This window comes from Sapajus apella, unplaced genomic scaffold (assembly GCF_009761245.1).
Source record: "Sapajus apella isolate SASKATOON/1434 unplaced genomic scaffold, GSC_monkey_1.0 scaffold166, whole genome shotgun sequence".
NCBI lineage: Eukaryota > Metazoa > Chordata > Mammalia > Primates > Cebidae > Sapajus > Sapajus apella.
Window position 1 is genome coordinate 1368540 of NW_022437106.1, and position 13984 is coordinate 1382523.

At 39.9% G+C, this 13984-nt stretch overlaps 1 protein-coding gene across 6 annotated transcripts in view; it reads right to left on the reverse strand.

Annotated features, from left to right (window-relative positions):
- Nucleotides 1-13984, reverse strand: part of MRTFA (myocardin related transcription factor A) — a 207747-nt gene that overhangs the window by 118607 nt on the left and 75156 nt on the right. The window contains exon 1 of one of the 6 annotated variants that reach the window (XM_032267165.1): nt 1497-2492. The exons of 4 other annotated variants lie outside the window; for them this stretch is intronic. In XM_032267165.1, coding sequence (XP_032123056.1) covers nt 1497-1542 — 46 coding nt within the window. In that variant the 5' untranslated portion in view covers nt 1543-2492. Of the gene's footprint in view, nt 1-1496; nt 2494-13984 lie in introns of those variants that run through there. One more of the 6 variants, XM_032267169.1, reaches the window with a different exon arrangement.

Below are 13984 nucleotides of genomic sequence, written 5' to 3' on the forward strand. Positions count from 1 at the left end.
GCCTCCTGAGTAGCTGGGATTACAGGCACACGCCACCATGCCCAGCTGAATTTTTGTATTTTTAGTAGAGATGGGGCTCACGCCTATAATCCCAGCACTTTGGGAGGCAGAGGCGGGTAGATCACGAGGTCAACAGATCGAGACATTCCTGGTCAATCTTTTAACCTTTATAAAGAAAAGTTACTGGACTGAGATGATGTATAAGTAACAAGGTGATTTTAAAAAGGGAGGGAGTTCAAATGCTAAAATCTACCCCTCAAGATAAAATAGGCACTTGCCCACACATAGCACAGACGTGGTAAAATAAATCCAAGTTAGCTTAACTAAGAGCTTTTTCATCAAAGACAGATGGGAAACATTCAGATAAGCACATTATCTTGTTTAGAACACAAAGCTCAATAGATCTGTGGGAGGAAAAGGAAAGGCAACCTGAAACACATAGCCTATATGCATGAAAAATGACTCATTATGGTCATATTAGTAAAACCAGAAAGAACAAAATGGTAGTGGCATCTGTCTTCTATGCCTCTTCCCTGTTCATAAGGTTTATTAACCAGATAGCATCTGATCCTGTCTTCAACTGATGTGTATCTGTGTCTTTCAACATACTACCTAAGCGCTCTCCAAGGAGAACAGAGACCAATTCTGCCAGAGACAGTATCTGCCAGAACCAAGGAGTCTTATTCTCCTTTGAGTGAAAGCCAGCGGATGGGGAAGAGGTCCCCAAATGCCACTTGTCTGAATCTTTTAAGATATGCTCTGAAACAAGAAAACACTACAGATTACATTTTAGTAGAGATCTAAAAATAGCAAAAGAACATTCTCTATTTTTAGATATCTGACTTCCAAGCTTTAAAACACTAAAAGTAAAAGAAACCATTAAAAATTAACTGTATTTTTAAATTAAAAGACTTTGAACTGGAAAATTGTTTTTGAGATAAAATTTCAAAAACTCTGCATTCTGTTGACTCTTTGCTCAAACTTACCCATCTCCAAAATTTAGTCCTAATCCTATGTGTTATTAAGAGCATTTCCACAGAACCAAAAGATGATACAGAAAGGTTATACCACAAATGAGAAAGAACAGCTATGAAAAAAAAAAATTAAAGATCCTTTCATAAAAACATAGAGTGTAGACTAGTGATTAAGGATAACAATGTATAAAACAGCAAAGCAATTTAATTGTCCTTCATTAAAAACAGTGCCACAGACAATAATAAAACACTTGATTAAAGAAGACAAATAGTTTGTTTCTCAAATAGATCTTCTCAACTGAATAGTCTTAATACCGGTAAGCATCTAATTCAAAGCTGTCAGAATAACTACAGTTTGCAATAAGAGAAAAATTAATAAACAGAAAATGCAGTACATTTCTTCCTCCCATTTCCATCCACTCCTAGTAGAAATATGACCAACTTTTTTAAAAGAAGCCTATGGCAAATAAGGTTTGTAGGAAACTACCTGCAAATTAGGAAATTAGGATTTATGGGAATTACCTGACTGTACTGCCATCATTAACATCTCAGGTTCTAGTAGAGTCATGACGGATTCTTCCCAGAAACAAAAGTCCACAAATATAATGAAGAAATGTCAAAGTCACAGAAAAAAAGCCGTCGGAAAGCTTTCACAAATTCAATCTGATGCCTTATGCTCAAATCAGACTGTGAGAACTCACTCCCCTTCTCAGTGCAGTTACCAATTTATCCACCCTTTAGGCGAGTCAAGATGACACAGAGTTGAATTACTGCCGACAGGAAACCAAAAAGCTCTCCAGTTAAGACGTACTAAGTGTGGTTAGAACAGTGAGTGAGCACCTCCCCTTGCTATTCGTTTCTGGGGGAGGGGAGAGACATATATAAAGATAGTTTCAGAAAACAGATTAACTGCCTTTCTCCTCTCTTTATAAGAAGAGAAGATGAGGTTTTGTTCAAAATCCTACTATAAGAGACTGCTGTTAATGCAGTTTAGTGCAACACATTAAGCACCATCCAAACAACTCAAGCTCATGAAAGAAGCAGTCCAATTACTGACCCATTGACGAGAGGTGGGGAAGAGGATTAAAAACATATAAACACAGATATACAAAGTGTAAGCCACACAAAGACAAAAAAAAAAAAAAAGGAAAAAATAAATAAAAAAACAAAATGTAAGCCACATAAATTTTCTGAACAAGTATTCCAACAGCTTTTTTATCTGTGGTATTTATAGATAACAGTCTAAGAAAGCTGAATATTTAACTATAAAAACTATTTCTCCACCCCCACTCCAATTAAAATATCTGTTTCAAAAAGTCATCTGAATACATTCTGGAGCTGTAATCTGTCTTTCAGATCTGTCAGTCCACTAAAAGAGCCTCTTACTTGTGCCTATATTAGATATACAGTCTGTGAATAGACAGCATACTGATGTTGATTGATTTTATTTACTTTTTTTGTATATTTGAGACAGGGTCTCACTCTGTCACCCAGGCTGGAGTGCAGTGGTGCAAACATGGCTTACTGCAACTTCAATCTCCAGGGGCTCAAGCACTCCTCCTACCTCAGCCTCCCGAGTAGCTGGTCTCAAACTCTGAGGCTCAAGCGATCCACTCACCTCAGCCTCCCAAAGTGCTGGGATTACAGGCATGAGCCACCATTCCCCACAGTACCTTTAATTACCTGATATTAATAATAATGATATTAAGATTCCTTTCAGAATATCTGATTGACTTTTTAAAAAGCTGGAAACTAAGAATCCATGTTTGGTATGTTTATCTAGAATACCTCAATTTTTCTGGTTAACTATCAGCCTGTATGTGAAAACTTGCTGCTGCAAAACAGTCCCGCAAATACCTTAATGCTTACATAGCAAACAAATGATAAATAAACATACTAGGAGACCTTAATAGAGAAAATACTCTCAGAATGATTGAAGGCAATATTTTGTTATTAGAAAAGAGAAGGAATACAGATTTGGGATGAAGGAGACTGCACAAGAGAGAAAAACTTCCTTCCTTTCTCACTCCAAGAACATCATGTTTAAAAGAAAAGCCAGAAAAGCTCTATATAGAACTGTGGGAATGACTCAACAGGCAACGTGTAGCAGCCAGTGTGGGCTAAATGCAGCTCTGGGAAGGCAAAAGCATCTCACTGGCCCCTTCTGGCAACCAAATTCTCAAAATGACTTATGAAAACCGGGTAAATTCCAACTTTAAGACTACAAGACAGTCTGGTCAAAGGTTAGCAACTAAGGGAAAAGCATCCCTAAAAGGTTGAGTCATTCCTTGGTCCTTATGTGGGCTGTATAATTTGCTGTGTGAGAGTTTTTTCTTCTTCTTCCTCTTCTTCTGAGACAGGGTCTCACTTTGTCAGCCAGGCTGAGTACAATGGCATGATCTCGGCTCACTGCAGCCTCAACCTCCCAGGCTCAAGCAATCCTCCCACCTCAGCCTCCCAAAGAGCTGGGACTTCAGGCACATGCCACCACACCCCCAGCAAACTCTTGTATTTTTAGTAAACATGGAGTTTCACCAAGTTGCCCAGGCTGGTCTCGAACTCCTAAACTCAAGCCATCTGCCTGCCTCAACTACCCAAAGTGTTGAGATTACAGGCTTGAGCCACACACCTGACCTTTGTTAAATTTACTTTGTCTCTCTAGTAATGAGGGTTTGCAAATGAAACAAGTTCTCACAGTTTGGTATTTACAGGAAAATAAATATAAATTTTAAGATTCCTGCACAGAAGATGGTAGGAAGGGCAAAGGGCTGTCTCCCTCCTGCCAAAACTCTATTTGTTGTAGGAGAGTGCATGTAATGCCACAGTGCCAATAATACTCCAGCACCACAGGAGATGCTAAGAGTCATGCAATAGAAGTAACAATAAAACATCACATCTCAGTTGATTTCACTTTTTCTTAGCAATTCCACACCCATTATCTCATTGACACTTTGAGATAAAAAGAGCTTAAAAAAAAATTAACAGTAGTCTTTAAAAAATAAAAATAAAAAACAAGAAGCAATGTAATCTTTCCCTATTGCTAAGATTTTTGCATTTACTCTCAAGAGTATTAGCAAAGCAACATTCATTGTGAAGACACACTTTAAAATAAGTTTCACAATTGTAAAAGTCTGAACCCCTATGAAAGCTTCAGTTCTACCATTTTTCTGTGCAAATTAGTAACACTTCATAGAAAAAGAACTAAAATAAACTTTTAACAAGGGCTCTGCACAAATGAAGATGACTTCAAGTTAACAGCACCAAGAGAAAGAGATGATGATCTTAATTTTCAATAGAACAAAAGCTTTGCTTCTAATCTAACTAGCTAATCAACACAAATTTGATATGATCTACAGTCTGTATTAATTCACTCTAAAGGGACATGATACTGCAGGATATTAATATAGCTTTTTTTTTTTTGAGAGAAAGTCTCACTCTACCATTCAGGCTGGAGAGCAGTGGCAAAATCTTGGCTCACTGCAACCTCCACCTCCCGGGTTCAAATGATTCTCATGCCTTAGCCTCCCAAGTAGCTGGGAATACAGGCGCCCACCACCACACCTGGCTGATTTATACATACATACATATATATATATTTTAGTTGAGATGGAATTTTGCCATGTCGGCCCAGGCTGGTCTTGAATTCCTGGCCTCAAGTGATCCACCAGCCTTGCTCTCCCAATGTGTTGGGAATCAAGGCATGAGCCAAAGCACCCAACCTAGTTTTAAATTGTTTAACAGTTTTAGCAGTTATTAACAATTTTTTTTTTTTTTTGAGACAGAGTCTCACTCTGTTGCCCAGGCTGGAGTGCAGTGGTGCCATCTCAGTTCATTGTAACCTCTGCCCCCTGATTTAAAGCAATTCTCCTGCCTCAGCCTCCCAGGTAGGTGGGTTTACAGGCGCTTGCCACCATGCCCAGCTATTTTTTTGTGTTTTCAGTAGGGATGGGGTTACACCATGTTGGCTATGCTGGTCTCCAACTCATGACCTCGTGATCCACCCACCTGAGCCTCCAAAAGCGCTGGGATTACAGGTGTGAGCCACCACGCCCAGACTAGATGATGGCTATATTTTAAACTCACTTTTTAAACATTTTTATTTATTTTGAGACAGGGTCTTGCTCTGTTGCCCAGGCTGCAGTGTAGTGGCACAATCATCCATCAGTGTAGTCTTGACCTCCTAGGTTCAAGCAATCCTCCCACCTCAGTCTCTCATCAGGCCGATTTTTAAATTTTTTGTAGAGCAGGGGGTCTCACTATGTTACCCAGGGTGGTCTTAAACTCCTGGCCTCAAGCGATCCTCCTACCTCAGCCTCCCAAGGTCCTAGAATTACAGGTATGAACCACCACTCCCAGCCTCAGCTCACTTTCCAAAGTACAGTATATGTTCAGGGATACAACAACCATAAATATGAACAGCCAACTCATAACTCATTCATCCTTTATGTCTGAAATACTGAAGTATGCATTTTATATTACTTCCTCCCAAACTCCCCCCACTGATCTACTGGTACTCTTCTAGTTTCCTTTGTGCCAGTTTTCCCCACTAACCTCTATCTGTCCCTCCTCCTGATTTCTCCTTCTCCCCTCATCTAAACACATACTATTACTTCTTTCGTTTGTCAAACCACTACTTATGCTTTGGATCTCTGCTTAAATGTCTCTTCCTCAAAGAAGCCTTTCCTGACCAACACCCTCTCCTACATTAGAAGCCTCACTATTAGATCTCTGTTATTCTAACATCTTGTGTTTTTGTTTTTCAAAAAAAGCAACTAGTGGCTGGGCACTGTGGCTCACGCCTGTAATCCTAGCACTTTGGGAGATCGAAGCAGGCGGATCACCTGAGGTCAAGAGTTCAAACCTGGCCTGGCCAACACGGCGAAACTCTGTCTCTACTAAAAATACAAAAATTAGCCAGGCGCAGTGGTGGGCACCTGTAATTCCAGCTACTCAGGAGGCTGAGGCAAGAGAATCGCCTGAACCCGGGTAGCAGAGGTTGCAGTGAGTCAAGATCACACCATTGCACTCCAACCTGGGTGACAGAACAAGACTCCATCTCAAAAAAAAAAAAAAAGGCAATTACCAAAGTTTGTAACTACAAATTAGCTTGTTTAGCTCTTTGTTGAGTCTTTTTCTTTCACAGAACTACAGAAGTTCCATGATAATGAGGACCTTATCTGTCTTGTTCATTACTCTCTCTCCAACACTTAGCACTGTGCGCTAAGTGATAAGATCTTAATAATCACAGAATAATTTTTCCAACATTAAAATGGTCAAATTCTTTAAGTCAATACTTCCACTTCTAAGGAAAAATCTGAAATGAAAAAAATGTTTTAAAAGATATTTATCTGATCAGGCGCAGTGACTCATGCTTATAATCCCAAGCACTTTGGGAGGCCAAGGTAGGTGGATCACGAAGTCAGGAAATCAAGACCATCCTTGCCAACATGGTGAAACGCCATCTCTACTAAAAATACAAAAATTAGCCAGGTGCGGTGGGGGGTGCCTGTAGTTCCAGCTACTTGAGAAGCTGAGGCTGAGGCAGAAGAAGCGCTTGAACCCAGGAGGCAGAGGTTGCAGCGAGCCAAGATCGCGCCACTGCACTCCAGCCTGGCGACAGGAGACTCCATCAAAAAAAAAAAAAAAAAACACAGTATTTATCCAAATATTAATGTAAGCGTGAAAAACAGAAAATGATTCCAATTCAAGTGTCTCCTTTTTTAAGGAGAAAATAAGTAAATGATGGCATAGAACAGAATGTTATGCACTCCATTAAATGTTATTTCAGTAACATGAAAAAAACAGGACATAGAATTGGGTCTGTAGTATTAGCTCAGTTATTTAAAAAACATACATTTGCAAGAATACTAGAGGGATATAAACCATATGCTAACAGAGATTTTCTCTGGGAGATGGGATTCATTAGAAGTTGGGTTTTTGTTTTTGTTTTGTTTTGACGCTGGAGCAGGAATTCTATCTGGTATCTATTCTCCAAGGGCCTAGCATAACATGTGATGAATAAGAATCAGAAATTGATTATCTCTAAGTACTGGAATGAAATAGGTTATGAAATTCTCTAATTCACATTATAAACAGAATCATTTAATCAACTGACATGCCTAAGATTGGAGAATTTTCAACTGGGGGACCTAATCTTGAAAATCAGGCTTTCTGAGAAATATAATTAACAAACCTCTTTCCTTTTCCCAAGAAAGAAATATTGTAGTTTGGATCAGAAACTGCCCACTCAAAATTTTCACTTCTCCCAGCAATTAATTAGAACCTCTTTTGCAACGCATGAAAGGCTACAGTTCGAAAGGATACAGGATACAGTTCGTACTCTTACAGAAAAAAATATATGATCTGCCCTTTATTCCACAGGCTGCACATGTGAAAAACAAATGAGTACTTCTTAAATCTTTCATAAAGGAGGAGAAAACGCACTGTGAGAGAGGAACTAGTAAGCCCTTTTTTACTCCCATTCTATTGCTTACTTTTCTTTACATAGCTCTTCCAATCCTACCCAGCACTTCAGATTACAGACACACATAGAACTCCATCTTTGTATCTCTCAGAACAATATCTGAGATCAGCAACAGTTAGAAAATAAATTTTTGTAAAAGGTAACATTTACAATAGCAATAAAATATATGAACCATCTAAAAATAAATCTAACAAAAGATGTGTAAGATCATCAGAGAAAAATTTAAAAAACCCATTGAGAGACCTTACAAAAGATCTAAATAAGTGAGGAAAATACATATTTACAGTGTAATATTCTAAAAAGGTCAGTTCTTCCTAAATTGGTTCATAGAAGTAATGCAATTCCAATCAAAATCCCACAGTGATTTTAAAATTTAGATGGAAATGCAAAGACCAAGAATAGACAAGAATGAAACTCTTGAAAAAGAACAAGGTGGGAAGACTTACTTCTCCCATACAACAGGGCTTATTACAGTTATCATAATTAAAACTGTGAGGGCAGGCATACACAAATAGCCCAATGAAACCAAACAGTGAGCTCAGAAACATACCCACATAGATAAGTCCTTGATATACAAAAGAGGTAGCTCTGTTGATTAGTGGGGAAAGAAGAATATTTTCAATAAATGGGAATCCACTTGAAAAAAAATTGTCTTAGCTTATTCCCGTATGAAAAATTATTTCCAGAAACATACGGCAGAAAACTCAAAAACTATAAAAATACATTAAATTTAGAAATTCTTTTTGTGTTTTGTTTGTTTTGAGATAGGGTCTTGCTCTGCCACCCAGGCTACAGTACAATGGAGTGATTATAGCTCATAACCTTGAATTCCTGGGCTCAAGCAATCCTTCTGCCTTAGTCTCCCGAATAGGTGGAACTAGAGGCATGTACCACCATGCCCGGCTCATTTTTTTAGGTGATGGGGTCTTGCTATGTTGCCCAGACTGGTCTCGAACTCCTGGCCTCAAGCCTTCCTCCAGCCTTGACCTCCCAAAGCATTGGGATTACAGGCATGAGATACTACATCCAGCTAAATTTAGAGATTCTCAATCAAAAGACAGGATAAAGAGAAAGAAAAAGGCAAATCACGAAGTGGGAGAAGATGTCTGCATACATTTAAGCAACAACAAACTCCTATTCCAAATATTTAGAGAACTCTTACTCAAGAAAAAAACAAATACAATAGAAAGAGTAGGCAAAAGACTTAACCTGCCACTTCACAAAAAAGGAAATACAGGCCAGGGCCAGCATGGGCAACACAGCAAGACTCTGTCTATACAAAATATTTAAAAATGATCCAGTCACAAGGTCAAGAGATCGAGACCATCCTGGTCAACATGGTGAAACCCCGTCTCTACTACAACTACAAAAAATTAGCTGGGCATGGTGGTGCGTGCCTGTAATCCCAGCTACTCAGGAGGCTGAGGCAGGAGAATTGCCTGAACCCAGGAGGTGGAGGTTGCGGTGAGCCGAGATCGTGCCATTGCACTTCAGCCTGGGTAACAAGAGCGAAACTCCGTCTCAAAAAAAAAAAAAAAAAAAAATGATCCAGGCATGGTGGCACACTCCTGTATTCCCAACTACTCAGGAGGCTGAGGTGGGAGGATCATTTTAGCCCAAGAGATCGAGGCTGCAGTGAGCACTGTATTCCAGCCTAGGCAACACAGCAAGACACTGTCTCAAATAATAATAATTATAATAACTGGTAAAAGAAATCACTTTCCATTATGATATACTGATTGAATGGATGCCAGAACTCCCTGAGCTGAAGCCTAAGGGCTTAGTTCATTAGACAGATGTTTCCAGGCTAAAATATACCTTAAATGTTTTTATCAACATTTCACAATGGCCAGTAAAGTTTGGGTTAACCAAAGGCACCTCCTCTCTTTAAGGCTCCAAGTTCCTCTGTTGAGGAAATGAAGGTGTCAGGCCCTTGATTGCCTAGTGCCCCATAGAGACCTCTGCTAACCCACTGATTTTTTTTTTTTTTTTTTTTTTTTTTTAAACAGAGTCTCACTCTTGTTCACCCAGGCTGGAAAGCGGTGGTGTGATCTTGGCTCACTGCAACCTCCGCCTCCCCAGCTCAAGTGATTCTCCAGCCTCAGCCTCCTAAGTAACTGGAATTAAAGGCACCTGCCACCACACCCAGTTAATTTTTTGTATTTTTAGTAGAAAAGAGGTTTCACCATGTTGGCCAGGATGATCCTGAACTTCTGATCTCAAATGATCTGCCCGCCTTGGCCTCCCAAAGTGCTGGGATTACAGGCGTGAGCCACCACACCCGGTCATCACTGAATTTCTATATAATACATGCTTCTATGTGAAACAGATCAAAGTACATTTCTCACTCCACTCTCTCAACACACGATACACCCATTCAATTAATGGGAATCCACTTGAAAAAGCACCTCCTCTAACAATAGAATTTATTCTGTTCTAGAACTCCACACTTTCCAATTTCACAATCTTCTCAAATATTTTCCATTTCGGCTATCATTACTTCCCAACAAATGACCATGCAAAAAATCTACTGTAAAATATAACAATCTTCTTACCAGCCTCTTTCCTCCATAGCTGAGTGGTGGAGAGTAACAAAATTTAAGAGGTAGGTAGAGAAAGATAGCAAAAGGTCTGAACGGCAAAGCGAGTGGCTGGAAATGTAGAGTTTAAAAAGCCAGGAAAGGGTAAGTCACAGATATCCCTGGAGGAAAAGTTTCAAGTTGACAACTATGTCAAATGATGCAAAGAGGTCAAGTAGCATAAAGACTACAGAGGGTTTATTTGATCTACAACAAAAAGAACACAAATTGCTTTGGCAATGGCAGTTTCTGAAGACAGGTAGTGACAGAAGCCATAAAGCAGTTTCTGGAATATGAGAAAGTAGAGAGAATAACTGTAAACTATTCTTTCAGGAGCTTAAAGACTAAGGAAAGGTTAGAGTTGTTGGGAAAGATTTCAGTTAATTTATATGCTAAGGGGAAAAACTTCAGAGAAAAAGGCTGAAGATGCACAAACACCTTGGGCCCAACAGCAACAGCTGCCTTCTACTCTACTAAGAAAACAGAGTTCTTACCTGTAGTGGAATAAACAAGTAGTAAACCATTCACTGGGTATATACCAGTGAACAAAATAAAGTTTCTGCCCTCAGGAAATATACCATTTAAGGGGAAAAATACACACACACACACACACACACACACACACACACACACACACAGACACACAGAGTAAGTGCTTTGAAGAAAAATCAGGATAGAGAGTAACAGGAGGTGCTACTTTAGAGAAGACACGCAGGGAAGGCCTTCCTGAGGAAATGACATTTGCGCAGGAACTTCAATGAAGGCACAGCAAGTACAAGGCCCTGGGACAGGAACATGTCTGATGTGTTCAAGAAATAGCAAGAAGTCAGTGTGCCTGGAAGCTAGGGGACAAGGGTAAGAAATGACATCAGAGAGAAGCCGAGTATAGTGGTTCACGTCTATAATCTCAGCACTTGTAGGACAAGGCAGGCGAATAACTTGAGGTTAGGAGTTCAAGACCAGCCTGGCCAATATGGCGAAACCCCGTCTCTACTCAAAATAATTTTTAAAATCTGGGCATGGTGGCATATGCCTGTAATCCCAGCTACTCGGTGGCGGAGGAACAAGAATCACTTGAACCTGGGAGGCAGAGGTTGTAGTGAGCTGAAATCACACCACTGCATTCCAGCCTGGGTGACAGGGCAAGACCGTCTCCCCCCCCAAACAAAAAAAAAAAAAAAGAAGAAGAAGAAATATCAAAGAGAATATGAAGGCCACATCATAAGTACTATGATTTCATCATAAGCCTCACAGAAAGGCATTGAAGAGTTTTGAGAGTAGTGAAGCAGTGTCTGATTTCAGTTTTCAAAGGCTCACGCATTGCTGCTTGAAGAATTCCAATTACAATACAGGGTGAAAAAGTAGGTTCATAAAGGGCAACTGGGGCACAATGGCTTAAACCTGTAATCCCAGCTCTGTGGGAGGCTGAGGCAGTGGTTAGGGTGGGGAGATGGGATCACTTGAGGTCAGAAGTTTCAGACCAGCCTGGCCAACATGGTGAAATCCTGTCTCTACTAAAAATACAAAAGTCATCCAGGCATGGTGGCACATGTCTGTAATTCCAGCTATTCAGGAGGCTGAGGCACAAGAATCACTTGAACCTGGGAGGCAGAGGTTGTCAAGAGCCAAGATTGCGCCACTGAACTCCAGCCTGAGTGACCAAAGGAGACATCTCAAAAAAAAAAAAAGCGGGGGCAACTGGGAAAACCAAAAGAGGGGCATCTAACACTAAATATGAGTTAGGAAACACTTCAAGAAGAGGGAGAGAAAAGGTATCCCAAACAAAGGCCACAGACGTAGAAAAGAAATAGGGATTCTGAAAAGGCTTGACATTTCTTTAGACTAGCTTGACATTTCTTTACACCAGATCCGACAAAGTATTTTATAAAAATATACCATTTACATCTACAAAAAAAGAAAGATATCCAATAATAAAACTAATAAATACCTGTATGACCTTTCTGAAGACATTCACAAAACTCTGTGTAAGACATTAAAGAAAACCTATTTAATTGAAGAGCTAAAACAAAGTAATGGATAGGACGACTCAACATTTTAAAACGTGTATTTTCCACCTACCGTTTTGTTTTTTTAAAAGACAGGTTCTCACTATGTCTCCCAGGCTGGAGTGCAGTGGTGCAATCATAGCTCACTGTGATCTCAAACTCCTGGGCTCAAGCAATCCTCACATATCAGCCTCCCAACATGGTAGGATTACATTCTCCCCACTTATCTATAAGTGGCCTATTTCAAATAAAAATCCCAACAAGTATGCCAAAAGACATACACAAGAATTCCACAGCAACCCATGATTCATAATAGCCCCAAAGTGAAACAACCGAAACATCCATGAACAGTAAAATGGAAAAACAAATTGCTTTTTATTCATACGATTTACTGATTATACAGCAATAAAAATATACTCCAGCCACACACAATTCAACATAAACAAATTTCAAAAACATAAAGAAACCACCAACAGAGCCAGACGAGGAAGCTCATGCCTGTAATCCCAGCACTTTGGGAAGCCAAGGCAGATGGACCACCTGAGGTCAGGAGTTCGAGACCAACCTGACCAACATGGATAAACCCCGCCTTTACTAAAAATACAGTATTAGCTGGGCGTGGTGGTAGGCACCTGTAATCCCAACTACAGTACTCAGAAGGCTAAGGCAGGAGAATCACTTGAACCCGGAGACAGAAGGTTGTGATGAGCCGAAATATCACATTGTTGCATTCCAGCCTGGGAAACAGGAGTGAAACTCCGTCTTAAAAAAAAAAAAAAAAAGAAAGAAACCACCAACAGAATACACATGTATGACTCCATTTATATAAAATTTAAAAACTAACCACACAGTGTTGAAAATCAGGACGGTACTTTCCTTTGAGCAGGGAGAAGGGAGTATTGATTGGGAAGAAACACAAGGAGGGGAAAGTTCTGGAGTTCGTATTATTTCCTCCTTAGTAGTAGTTAGTAACAGGTGTACTCACTTTGTGGTAATACCAACACAAGTTGTGGGTTATTCTGTATTTATGTTATACTTCAGTAAGCAGGAAGAGTACTGGTGTCTGCAATTTACTTCAAGATACATCAAAAAAAATTAGATTGACAGCTAGGTGTGATGGCTTAAGCCTGTAATCACAGCACTTTGGGTGGCCAAGGCAGGCAGATCACCTGAGGCCAGGAGTTTGAGACCAGCCTGGGCAACATGGTAAAACCCTGTCACTAAAAATACAAAAATTAGCCATTCATGGTTGCACATGCCTGTAATGCTGCTACTTGGGTGGCTAAGGCAGGAACATCACTTGATCCCAGGAGATGAGGGCTGCAATGAGCCAAGATTGCACCACTGCACTCCAGTTTGGGCAACAGAGTGAGAGTCTGCTGCAAAAAAAATTAAATTTAAAAATTAGATTGATAGATGGATAGTTGGATAGCCATGTTATAAAGCAAGTTTTATAAAATGTTAATAGTAGAATCTAAGAGATGAGCATGCAGGTATTCATTGTAAAATTCTTCCTACTTCTGTCTTTCTTTTTTTTTCTTTCTACTTTATGTTTAAATTTTTTCATGATAAAATGTTGGAGGTAAAAATCCCAAAGGGTTTTTCTGTTTTGGGTTTTGTTTTGTTTTTTTTCCCCCAGAACTTGATAAGCCAATTCTAAAATCATGGAAAATTAAAATGGTAATAGCCAAGACAACTTTGAAAAAGAAGGTAAGGCCGGGCGCGGTGGCTCAAGCCTGTAATCCCAGCACTTTGGGAGGCCGAGGCAGGTGGATCACGAGGTCAAGAGATCGAGACCATCCTGGTCAACATGGTGAAACCCCGTCTCTACTAAAAATACAAAACATTAGCTGGGCATGGTGGCGCGTGCCTGTAATCCCAGCGACTCAGGAGGCTGAGGCAGGAGAATTGCCTGAACCCAGGAGGCGGAGGTTGCGGTGA